General features: G+C 49.2%; 1 protein-coding gene and 1 non-coding gene across 2 annotated transcripts in view; one reads left to right on the forward strand and one right to left on the reverse strand.

Moving 5' to 3' along the window:
- Positions 1–349: 349 nt before the first annotated feature.
- On the forward strand, positions 350–540 carry LOC125425473. Its single transcript, XR_007243369.1, has one exon. It is a non-coding gene; the product is annotated as a U2 spliceosomal RNA (small nuclear RNA).
- Positions 541–2,212: 1,672 nt separating this feature from the next.
- The window catches only part of POGZ (pogo transposable element derived with ZNF domain), a 56,181-nt gene continuing 45,332 nt past the window's right edge, over positions 2,213–13,061 (reverse strand). Inside the window, 5 exon segments of the mRNA XM_048511044.1 lie at positions 2,213–5,167; positions 5,857–5,881; positions 8,042–8,154; positions 9,893–9,952; positions 11,564–11,704. Coding sequence (XP_048367001.1) covers positions 3,568–5,167; positions 5,857–5,881; positions 8,042–8,154; positions 9,893–9,952; positions 11,564–11,704 — 1,939 coding nt within the window. The 3' untranslated portion in view covers positions 2,213–3,567.

The following is a 13,061-nucleotide window of genomic DNA, read 5'->3' on the forward strand; positions in this document are numbered from 1 at the left end:
GGGAAACTGCTGGGCCTACAGCCCCGACTGTAAACGGTTAACAGAACTGCAGGGCATCATGGGAAAGGAGGCGGAGATATGCAGATCAGCAGCCAATGCCTGTGGGAACCCTGGCAGTGAACGTCACAAAAGTGACAAAGTGGAGAGAATCTTCCCAATTATGACTTCAGGTTGTCTTTGGGGGGCTGAAGACCTGCCAAGCAGCAAGAGCTGTGTTTGTGGACGGGGACTTGAGGTGTTGTGACCCCATTTGGGCTGGCAGTGGTGTTGGGCCCCTCCAGCATTGCTCACCCTGCCCACGAAGGGCCTTCTAATGGGTACAAATGTCCTATTCCAGGGAGGCATTTTTATCGCTTCTCGGCCTATCGGCTAAGATCAAGTGTAGTATCTGTTCTTATCAGTTTAATATCTGATATGTTCTCTATTTGAGAACTATATATTAAATGGGTTTTTGGGACTGGGAGATGGACTAGGGGCTTGCTCCATCCACTCCATGCATCAGCCTGGTATTGCAGTATCTCCAGGAATGGTGCACCTCCCCACCCTGGGGAGAAAAAGGCTGGTTAAAGGATAGACTGGAAAATAATATTTTCTCACTTACTTGATTCTGGAAGCTGTTTCCTCCTTTGGTTTCTGGTCAGTTTTCTTCTGTCCCACTGTGACCTTTTGCACAAAAGTATTGCAAAAACCCTTAAATCTGATCTCATTTGCTAGAACAAACTTGAGAAGGAACAAAAGGAACTTGATTACTGGATTATTTCAAAATAGGCACAAGTTATTTGAGATGTGCACCCCCCCTCCTACAAGTATTTTTTAGATGTGGGCTCAATGGACCTGAAAAAGCTGTGTCTCTTCTAGCCTTTGTGCTGTCTCTATGGTTATGACTAATTAATACAAGTTAAACTGTGTGGGAGAAATGAGAAGGAGCTTTAAGAATCCGTCCTGGTTCCTTCATGACTGCCCTTCCCAACCCCTCTCCTTCATAAGAACGTAAGAACTAGCCTGCTGGATCAGACCAGAGTCCATCTAGTCCAGCATTCTGCTACTCGCAGTGGCCCACCAGGTGCCTTTGGGAGCTCACAAGCAGGATGTGAAAGCAATGGCCTTCTGCTGCTGCTGCTCCTGAGCACCTGGTCTGCTAAGGCATTTGCAACCTGAGATCAAGGAGGATCAAGATTGGTAGCCATAGATCTTCTGATTTCTGGACAGAAGTTTCCGTTTTGGCTGATGATGGAGCCAAGAACAATATTATGTTCCAATTTGAATCAAAGTTAAAAGTTGTCAATTACAACATATCTCCTCTGGTTCACCATTCATAGCCACTTACATGGTATATTGCTCACAATACAAAACAGAAGCATGGAACAAGGCCGTAATTCAGAACAGTGCTCAAAATCTTAGGTAGCTGAGTCTTGTTCTGAGTTACGGCACTGCAGTATGTATTGAGCGTGGAGATTTTACCTTAAACTTGGCTGACTGTGTCATTTCATGCTTATGTTTTGTGCTGTGAGTGGGATTCCACGTAATTGGCTAGGAATGATACACAAGAGAAAAATACATTGTGACTGACAACTTTTATTTCTGATTCAAACTCAATACAAATTGGAACACATCAATAATAAATACAACAGTTAGCACTTTATTTTGGTAATTTGTTATTATATATGATAGATTCTGTCCCACTCCCAATTATATTGCTTTTGCTGTTTTCTCCGGGACGGGGGGGGGGGGGGGGGGAAGGGGGGACTGGTATCTGTTGTCAGGAGAGCTTAAGAGATTTTCAGGCCCTTCGAGTCCTAATTGAGGGTGAAGGGTGGGAGATTCAGGACAGACACAAAGGAGGACTTCTTCACACAGGGCACAGTTAAATTGTGGAACCCACTGCTACTGGATTTATTGATGGTCACCAACTTTAGCAGACAAATTAAGAGGAGGACATGGTATCAGTGGCTACCAGTTACGATGGCTATTTACGCCTGCCAGTTCTAGAGGCAGTCTGCCTCTTTGTATCAATTGTGGGAAGAGGCTGTTGAAGTTGTCCTGCTTGTGGGCTTTCTAGAGGCAGCGGGCCGGTCACTGCCTGAACAGGACGTGGACTCGACGGGCCGTTGGTCTGATCTAGCAGGGCTTCTCTTGGGTTCTTTCTCTGGACTGCATCCAGAGTACATTTTCGTCCGGAAATTCCCACGGGCCTCCGGAATAAAAACGCGTGTTTATAAATCCATTTCCCTGGCTTTATTAAATGTTCCACGTATGTACATTTCAAAGATGAACCATTTACAGGTCGGCCTGGCCCGAACTCCCACTGCCCGCAAGTCCCAGGGGGGTAGGGGGTGGGGGAGAGACAGTGGGTAAGCGAGGTGCTTGAAACCTCAACAGAAATGTAGTGGGTGGGGTCCCACCATTTTTTTGCCATGTCAAAATGCTTTCTTTTTTTTATACCGTAATACGTTACAATTTTTTTTTTAAAAAAAACAAAACTCTCAAACATGCAAACAGTAGTAGAAAAAAAGTTTTCCTCTTTTTCTTGACGCTGGCAGTGGAAAATAAAGACAGAAGTTTTCTTTCATTGTGCATGTCGCTGCTGGGCCTCCGGGGAACGTAGTGTCTCGATGCCATCGCAGAAAAGCAGGCCGCAGTAGCTTACAGATAGTTTTAAAAGAGCAAGTCAGTGGTCCGGTACAGAGTCGGCTCCCAAATTAGCCGTCCCGAAAAGCCGCCGAGACGGGGCTTGGTTCTTTCCCATAGTACGACGTTGTCAGCGATTCCACGAAGCAGGTGACTGACGGCTTTTCAGCTGGGGGCGAAGGCAAACCTATTCATGCAGTCACCAGGAAGTCTAAATAACTTTCTATGAGTGCATCTTCGATCGACCCTTTTTTAAAAAATACAGTACAACCAAGTCTAAAGAATAACTTTGTTGGCTGGCAAAAGAACGGGCGGGATACACCCTCTTCCTCCTGCAGACAATGATGCACACATATAATATTTTTTTTCTCATTTAAAAAGGCAATCTGAAATTGTCCATGGGCAGTTCTACAATATTCCTTTTTGTTAAAGTAATTGTTTTTCTTTAAGAATAAAGTTACTGCGGAATCCTACTCCTCTGGGTCCAAGTGTTAAAGAAAAAAATAATTGGTGTTAAGACAAATTAAGACCAAAAAAAGAGAGAGAGAGAAAGATTTAGAGATATCAACTCATTAGCTACATATCGGTTTTCCTTGTCTTCAAAAAAGGTCACACTGATGATGCGGTATAATTAAAAACCTTTTGCACAATATAAAAACAAAAACAAAAAACCCCCCAGAAACTATAATACAGTGAGGTAAAGAAAAATGCCAAAAAATATTCACCCACAATATATCTTCAGAAAATACCAACACAGTGATTTCAAAAAATTAAGCACAAAAAAAAACTCTTTAAGAAACGAACAGCGTCAATGGCTATCAGTCTGCGTGTTCACCTACAAAACTCCTACGCCCACAAATCCACAGGAAGTGTAAACGGCCTCGTCCAACGCGGAGTTAAAAACAAAGGAAGAACCCTCCTCCCCGTTGGCCGGGCTCTTCAGATTTCCATCAGCTCCAAATCAGCATCCTCAAAGCCATAGAAAGATTCCGTCTCGCTCTCCCCTTCGAACAGCTGGTGGAGGATCTCGGGGTTGGCTGGATCTTCGTGCAAAACTCCGTCCGGCAGGTCGGTCTCGTTGCAGGGTTCCTGGGTGAGCTTCAGCTGCTCCTCCAGCGAGGCGATCAGCTCTTCCTGCATGTCGGCGTTGCGGGTGGGCGTGTTGGCCGTGCCATCGGGGCCGGGCAGGACGCTAGCCACTAGGAAAGACTGCTGCACGAGCTCGGGGCAATCGCCGATCACCTCGAGGGCCTCGGCCAGCCAGCACAAGACCAGCTGGAGAAGGATGTCCGAGTCGCAGCTGGTGTCCGCCATCTCCTTTGCTTGCTCCTTCCACTTTTTGTGCAAGAAGTTCTTCACAGTCCGTTTGATGCAAACGTCCAAAGGCTGGATTTTGGAGCTGCAGCCGGCCGGAACCATGGCCGGCAGCGTGCTGGCGGAGCTCAGCATGGAGAGGACTTCTTCCGACAGGTGCGTCCGGTGGCAATCGAGGACCAGCATGCCTTTGCTGTTCTGGCCCTCTATGTACTTCTGCCAAACTTTGGAGGACCACACTTCCATGATTTCGTCGTCGTGATACCCGTTCTCCTTCGCCTCGAGGATGATCGTATCGGCCACGTTGGAGGCCTGCTCCACGCGGCCCCGGTAGAAGACCAGGGTGGGCAAGACGCTCCCGTCGGCCAAAATGGCCAGGACGATGTCGCACCACGGCTCGCCCGTCCCCACCATTTGCAAGGCGTTTTCTTTCCGGTCGTCGCTGGACAGCACTTCCACGTCCAGGAAGAGGGAGATCTCGTCGATGGCCGCGATCATGGAGAGCGGCAGGTCCTGGGTGTGAATCTGCCGCTGCACGAACTCGATGAAGCAGCTGACGCTTTCCTCGACGTCTTTCGGGAGGGGGTGAGCCACCGCCCGGCGGTTGTGGGTGCTGAGGTTGTGCCGGAGCATGAACCGCACCGCCCACTCATAGGAGATCTTGAAGCCCCCCTCCAGGGACCGCCCGATCTTCGTCGCCTTCTGGAAGAGGGTCTCTTCGTTGACCGGCAACTGCTGCTCGCGCTGCGTCAGGACCCACTCCGCCAGCTTTTCTTCAGCCTCTAAGCTCAGGTACTTGCCCTCGGACAAGGACGCCATGTTCTCCTCCTGGAAGGCCTGAAACCTCCTCAGCCAGCGCTGGATTCGCTTGGGAGGGTTCTTGAAGTGTTCCGCCGCCTGCTCCGTGTTGCAGCACAAAGCAAAGAGGACCACCCGGAGTTTCTTCAAGGACAGCTGCTCCTTTTTGCTGACCGGTTCGGGCGGCTCCTTTGTCGGCTGCTGCTGCTGCTCCTCCTCTTCCTCCTCCTCGTGGTCTTCTTCCACGTTTACGCACTCTTCCTCTGGGGCAGCGACAGGCTCCTCGACGGCCTTAGGCTCCTCCTCTGGGGCGGGCTGGTCCTTCTCTTCCTCCGGTGGAGGAGATGGTGTATTCACAGTAGCAACTTTGCTTGGGGAGTAAGTAGAACTTGGTGCCTTCACAGCTCTGTCCAAAGGTTGGCTGAGCCTTTAAGGGAAGGAGGGGAAAAAAGGCATCAGACCCTTCCTTTCAATTTTAACTTTATTCTTCTCCTAGGTGAGAAAAAGTTTAGAATTTAATACTACATTTTTTTAAACAATATATGGGAAGAGGTTTAGAGATATAAAGGTAATCAGATGGATGTACTAAGAAATATCTCTTTAATCAATATTTAGATGATTTTTTTCTGTTCTCTGGTTCTCTCTTTTGTGTTTTTTTCTAAGAAACTCTGTGCTATTACTTGTTGTGGTGGGTTTTTTGGGCTGTGTGGCCGTGGTTTGGTGGATCTCGTTCCTAACGTTTCGCCTGCATCTGTGGCTGGCGTCTTCAGAGGTGTATCACAGAGGTGTGTCCAGTGTGTAACATATTTCTCTCTGTGATACACCTCTGAAGATGTCAGCCACAGATGCAGGCGAAACGTTAGGAACAAGATCCACCAGACCACGGCCACACAGCCCGGAAAACCCGCCACAACCAGTTGAATCCAGCCGCGAAAACCTTCGACGATACATTTGTGCTATTAATTGTTAAATAATTATAAATTGTAACATTTCATTTTGTCACTATACTATTGTATACTTATACTCAATCAACTTAAAAAAATCTTAAAGGGAAAAAAAATCGGTACAAGGGACAGTTGGCAGAGGAACAAAATGCACCAGGTATGCAGGATTTACCTTGGAAGTGGAGTCCAGGTAATACCTATTTAAAAGAGAGAGACAAAACAGGAAGTTAGGCTTGCTAGAGGAAATACAGAGTCAGGCACACCCTTGGCTTCCCACAAGACTTAAAGAACTGGCAACCTGCACAGATGGACCCAAAACACAAGGACTTCCAGCTCTCTATCATGAGATCTCCACATTCTGGGCTGGATCCTGCAGATCTGTTCAGCTGTCTTCAGATGAATATAAAACTGGAAATCAGCATCCCTGTTAGACTCCCCCCCCTCCCCACATGACACAGCAGCAGAAATAAGCAACCTCCTTGATCTGAGATTGCAAATGCCTTAGCAGACCAGGTGCTCAGGAGCAGCAGCAGTAGGCTACACATTGCTTTCTACATCCTCCTGCACGTGGAGTCTCCTGGGGCACTCTGGTGGGCCACTGCGAGCAGCAGAGTACTAGGCTAGTTGGACTCTGGTCTGATCCAGCAGGCTAGTTCTTATGTTCTTAACCGAGAGAAGAGGATGGAAGGACCCAAGCAGGTGTGACAGGTAAGAAGGGCAGACCTTCTGGAGCACCTCCCTTATGAGGAAAGGCTGAAAAGACCGAGGTCTTTCAGTTTAGAAAAGAGATGGCTTTGGGTGAACATGACAGAGGTTTGAGGTAAAATCAGGTATCAGGTGGAAGTGGGGATAGAGATGGGGTGAGGTGCTGAGGGAGGAGCAGGGGAAACAAGTCGTTAATTTTAGTCTTGTAGAGAGGAGAGGATAGAATAGGGGAGAAGGGAAAAGGGGATGTTAGTAAGAGATGTAGGTTAGTATAATATAACAGTGGGGGAGGTAAGGGAGGGAACTGACCCACGAATTGTGGTGGGTTGGTGTTAGGGATAGGCAGAGAATTAGGATTAGATTATGTTTGTTTTTGTTGTTGAATTCATATGAAACAAATAAAGATTAATAAAATCAGGCACAGGGTGGAGAGAGTGAACGAAAACAACTCTTTCTCCCTCTCCCAAAATACTGGGACTCGAGGGCAGCCAATGAAGCGGATGGGCAGGAGATTCAGGGCGGGCAAAAGGGAATACTTCTTTGCATGGTGAGGGAGTAAAATATGGAGCTAGTTTCCAGAGGATGCAGTGATGGCCACAGGTATAGTTGTCTTTCAAAGGGAATGAGGCAGAGGGAAGAGAGAGGTCTATCAGTGGCTACTGGCCGTAATGACTGAAGTGGACCTCTGCATTCTGTTTACATTCTGAATCCCAGTGACAGAAGGCAACATCGGGGAAAGGCCTTGGCTTCTGGGCCCTGTTGTTGGACCTCCAGAGGAACTGACTGGCCACTGTGGGAGACAGGATGCTGGACTAGATAGACTAGATCAGTCTGCAACCTGCGGCTCTCCAGATGTTCATGGACTACAATTCCCATCAGCCCCTGCCAGCATGCATGGCCAATTTGTAGTCCATGAACATCTGGAGAGCTGCAGGTTGCAGACCCCTGGACTAGATGGATGGAGAGCCAGCGTTGCAATGTGGTTATAGGTGTATTCCCACCTGGGGAACTGCCCATGAGTCCCTGGCTCTGCCACTCTGAGCTGTGGAGGCTTTCATCTCTGGTGAACCGTGTCTGTTTGTGCACTCCCACACATGCCAGCTGGGTGACCTTGGGCTAGTCACAGTTCTTCGGAGCTCTCTCAACCCCACCCACCTCACAGGGTGTTTGTTTTGTGGGAGGGGTGAAGGAAAAGGAGACCTTTGCGTCTCCTTGAAGGAGAGAAAGGGGGGATACAAATCCAAACTGCTCCTCTTCTTCTCACTGGTCTGATCCAGCAGGGCCCTTCTGATGGCCTTATCAGGGGAAAACTTCGGCCTCTGTGCCCTGTTGCTGAACCTCCAAAGGAACTGGTTGGCTGCTGCGTGAGACAGGATGCTAGGCGAGATGAACCACTGGCCTGATCCAACAGAGCTCATCTTCGGACACAGAGAGGGGTTGGGGTGGACTATGAGGGGGTGGGGCAGGAGCCGGGAAGGACACAAACCGCACTGGCAATAACAGAGGATGTCTTTCTCTCCTTTTCCTGCTTCTCTCCTGTGGCAGGGGAGGGACGGGGAGAAGGGGATACTCTCTGGCTCGCTTGTGCAGGTGCCAGGAGAAGCCGCAGCAGGGAAAGCTGGGCCGATGACAGCAACCCCTCCAGCCCTTACCTCGGATCACAACGGTGCTGAATTCGTGCGAGGGGTTGAAGACCAGGTGCTTGGCCATGGCGTCGCCTTCGGACGTTGCGAAGAGGCAGGCGGAGCAGGCCAGCCGCAGCCCGCTAGAAGGAAGAGAAACGGCAGAGCTCGGGGTCAGGAAATGCATCTGCCCCAAACTCTACCCAGCTGAAGATCAACCCACTGACCACACATCTGGCTACCGGGCGGATCCCATCTGCCTGGCATCAAGCAGAGAAGCACCAGAGGGGATGGGGGGATGAATGAGCTGGTGGCAAAATACTCCCCTAGGTAACCAAGTAGAGGCACCCAGGGCCAGGCGGCATTATCTCTGTCCTCTGACCTTGAGTCCATCTTGCATTCCTGACTTCCGCGCCTTCTGTAGTGTGGGATAAAGCTAAGGGATAGGGAGGGATACGGGATTGATATACTGGGATTGTTTGAATGTTCTAGCACACAGGTGTCAAACTCGCGGTCCTCCAGATGTTATGGACTACAGTTCCCATCATCCCCTGCCAGCAGAACTTAGCTTCTTCCCTCCAGCATTTGTGTCTGCTGATAAAGACTTCTAAACCTTCCAGTTATAGAGTCTGATTTAAGTCACAGGTCCGGGGCTTGACTCCAGCACAGTGAGACGTGTCGAGCCCTTTCTGCAGTTATTGGAGCACTTATTAGTATTCTGACAAAGTCATTTTGGTTCAGGCTTATCTGCTAGTCTGAGTGATTGTATTTTGCTGGCCTCGCAATTTCCAACTTGCATGTTTTGATCTATGCACCCCCCCTTTCCCGGCCAACAATTCCTATGAATGGAACTATTTTAAGATGGAGACAATAAAAGCTGTAGGCTGGGGATCTTTGGGCGCCCAAGAGATTGTGGTTCCCTCCTGTGGATTTTAGGATTTAGTTTAACAATGATCCTGTTTTTGTACTTGGAATGTATGGTCCTTCTGGTTTATGCCTAATAAAGGTTTTTGGATTGGATTGGATTGAGTTACATTGTGTTACTGAACTGCTCATAATGTTTTTAACTATGTGTGTAAGCCGCCCTGAGCCCAGCTTTGGCCGGGAAGGGCAGGGCAATAAGGAAAAATCCATCAAAGAGCTTTCTCCTGGTGAAAACCCTGACATCAGTCAAAGGTAGCAGGGAGAATCACAGGCCCCTTCCGCACATGCAAAATAATGCGTTTTCAAACCACTTTCACAACTGTTTGCAAGTGGATTTTGCCATTCCGCACAGCTTCAAAGAGCACTGAAAGCCGTTTGAAAGTGCATTATTCTGCATGTGCGGAATGAGCCACAGTGTCATCTTTTCCTCCTTTTGTTTCTCTCCCTGGTTCCACAGCTTAATCATTTTAAGCCTTTCGAGTTCATAAACGTTTTGCATATCCATAACATTTTGCATATCCCAGATCATAAACGTTTTGCATGTCCATACTAGCAAGGGAGCAGTTTGGGGTATCTCCCACCCACAAAACCCTTAGAATTACACTATTGAAGGAAATGCCCAGGGTAGCCCGATCTTGTCAGATCATAGAAGCTAACCAGGGTTGGCCCCATTAGTACATGGATGGGACGTCACCAAGGAAGTCCAGGGTTGCTATGCTGAGGTAGGCACCTAGGAACATCTCTTCCCTTGAAAACCCAAAGCACACATGATGGCTCTTTACCCACACGGCGAAGAGGCTGAGAATTCTCCATTAGCGATTCTGATGTCTCCTCACAAAACTACAATCCCCAGTGTTGTTAAGAGACCAGGAACGACCATTAAAACAATCTGCGCACATGTGACAAAGAAGAGGCAAAACTACAAGGCACGACTCATTTGCAGGGACTGGGCCTTACCAGGCAGTGTAGTTTTTGAACAAGGCCAAATACTTCGGACTCTTGCGAGGAACGTGGTTGCTGTTTAGGAGGACGAAGCACAAAACAAAGGCAAAATGAGACCATTGAGATGGACCTGTCCTTGCATTGAGTAGGGGATTGGACTAGAGGACCTGTTTGACCCCTTCTAACTCTATGAAGACATGATTCTACCCAGCAGGTCTGACCTTGCTCAAAGCCCATCAACATTCCCCCGTCCCGTCCCGCCCCAAGTCAAGACATTCCTGCCTGTTCCGATCATGGCCAGAGAGAGGCGCTCTTCCCTCTCCAACTTGTAGGAGAGACTAGCAGCTCCACCAGAAGAAGAGTTTGGATTTATATCCCCCCTTTTTTCTCCTGTAAGGAGACTCAAAGGGGCTGACAATCTCCTTTCCCTTCCCTCCCCCCACAACAAACACCCTGTGAGGTGGGTGGGGCTGAGAGAGCTCCAAGGAACTGTGACTAGTCCAAGGAAACTCAGCTGGCATGTGTTGGAGTGCACAAGCTAATCTGGTTCCCCAGATAAGCCTCCACAGCTCAAGTGGCAGAGCAGGGAATCAAACCCAGTTCTCCAGATTAGAGTGGGCAGGATGAAAGAGGCTGGCTGCCAGCCTGGCACCTCTGGGGCTACTAGTAGGAGGAAACGAAAGGTCCTTTGGGTCAGGACATGAGCGCCCATGCCCAGAATCCTCTCCTGATCCAGGCAAGCACGTGGCCCTGCATAGCCAATCACATGCCAGCTCCATCCTCCTCCCTCGTTCTAGTCACCGTGCTGCTAAGTAATGGTTGGGAGGAATCCCAGAGAAATCACATGGTTTAAAGAACTCAAGGAGTATTGCCTCTGTTTCCCTTTAGAGAAGAAGAGTTGGATTTATACCCTGCTTTTCTCTACCGCAAGGAGTCTCAAAGTGGCTTGCAATCTCCTTCCCTTTCCCACCAGACCCCTTGTGAGGCAGGTGGGGTTGAGAGCGTTCTGAATGAACTGTGATTGGCCCAAGGTCACCCAGCAGGATTGAAGTGGAGGGATGGGGAATCGAACCCGGTTCTCCAGGTTAGAGTCCACCCCCTCTTATCCACTACACCAGGGGTCTGCAACCTGCAGCTCTCCAGATGTTCATGGACTACAAATCCCACCAGCCCCTGCCAATTGGCCATGGTGGCAGGGGCTGATGGGAATTGTAGTCCACAAACATCTGGAGAGCCACAGGTTGCAGACCCCTGCACTACACCATGCTGGCTCTCTGGGGTCAGAAATAGGGGGCACTGGAGTTTTAGGCTCTCTGAATTCTAGCTAGTGTGTGTGCCTTGACTGACAAGAAAACAAAACTATGCTAAGAAAAACTACATCTGCCATTCGAATAACTTGTGCCTATCTGCATATTTCTCCCAAACTTTGCATCATTTATTCTAGCTTTGACTTGTCCTGGGGAAAAACAAACAGCTACATTGAAGACATTCAACTTCCCTCCCAGAGTTCTGAGATTTTGGCAGTCGTAGTCCACTCATGCACAAGCAGTTCTTCAAAACCATAACTTTGCGCTTTCTGACTGCCAAGATCCTCAGCAAATCTGGCCCTCGTGACAACCCTTCTCCGTCAACATTGGCGCCCTGCACCCGGGCCTGCCTGTTTTTTTTTAAATCACGCCTGCTTACTTGATCATGTGGTTGGCATAGGCCCGTGAGCAGCAGGTGCTGTAGCGGCACAGCGAACAGTGGACGTAGGTGGGGAAGTGGTTGGGGAAATCCGGGATCTCGAAGCTGCATTCCAGGCACGTCTGTCTGCCGAGGACGCTCCTGCGGACACAAAGGGGGTGGCCGAGTCAGGGGCCAGCCGGCAAAGCGGTGCAGATCGTCTGATAGGGCAGCAATGGGACGGCCAGATGCTTCAGGGGTGGGGTGTGAGTGGAATTAATGAGCAAAGGAGAACGAGGGGGCAAGTTGCCACAAAAGCGCCCTGGCGAGCTAGAAACACACTGAACGCTCAGCTTCAAATATCCTCTCTTATGAAAAGGAAGGGGAAGGCAGGAGACAAACACACACACGCACGGCATTCCGGGAGTACGCATCTAAAGAGCCCGTGGAGGTTTTTGGCCTGTTAAATATCCCTGGGGATCAGTCAGGATTCAACCGGGAAGATCACCCTTGGAAAAAGTTCAGATGACGGAAAGCGGCATCACCCCACAGTCTCCTCAAAGCAACCTGCAGGAGTAAAATCTCTCTGTGGAAGGGTCTCCGATCTTTTAAAGCCGGCAGGCACCTTTGACATTCTGACACAAGAGCGGCGGCCGCAATCACAAAGTGGCTGCCAGAGGAAAAGGAGGAAAAGCCAATCACAAAATAGGGTGTTGTGGGTTTTCCGGGTTGCATGGCCGTGTCCCAGCAGCCTTTTCTCCTGACGTTTCGCCTGCATCTGTTACTGGAACATGGCCATACAACCCGGAAAACCCAAAACACCCTGGTGATTCCAGTCTGTGAAAGCCTTCGACAAAACAATCACAAAATGCCGGTGAACAAAGTTATGTATAACTCTAATAGTAACTCTTCGGTATCTTGGGCAGAATCTCTGTTTAACAGGACGCTTGTTATTCTGCGTGCACAATCAGGGTAGAAACCCCGCATGTTTCCTAAAAGCGCCGGGGGGCACTCAAAAAGGGGTCAGCAGTTGCCAACAGTCCAGTGCCTGTAGGACTGATTGGTAAAATCCCAGAATTCATGCCAAGGAGGCATGAATTCCTTCCCACTGCTAAGGGATAAATCCATACAAAGCCGCCTTCCCCATGTCGGACCCTTAGTCTCCCAACATCCATATCGTCTACTCTGACCGGCAGCAACTTTGTAAGGCGGAGCTCTTTCTCGTCACCTTCAACTTGACCTGTTAAAACTGGAGATGCTGGGGGGGACGGGGGGGAGGCTGGGTTTGTGCCCTTCTACATTCAAAGCCACTTGTGCGGCCTGCCCACCAGCTAGAACACGACCCCACGAATTCAGAGTTTCATCCATCCCAAGGGAGAAAAGGGAAGGAGAAATTGCACTGTTGAAGACTTTCACGAGCGAATCAACCAGCTTTGTAGGGTTACTAGACCAAAGCTGCACAGCCCAGAAAACCCACAACAGCCAGAAAGCAGGAAGCTGAGCCATTCAAACACAGGTG

The sequence above is a fragment of the Sphaerodactylus townsendi genome, linkage group LG01 (genome assembly GCF_021028975.2).
Source record: "Sphaerodactylus townsendi isolate TG3544 linkage group LG01, MPM_Stown_v2.3, whole genome shotgun sequence".
In the NCBI taxonomy this organism is placed as follows: domain Eukaryota; kingdom Metazoa; phylum Chordata; class Lepidosauria; order Squamata; family Sphaerodactylidae; genus Sphaerodactylus; species Sphaerodactylus townsendi.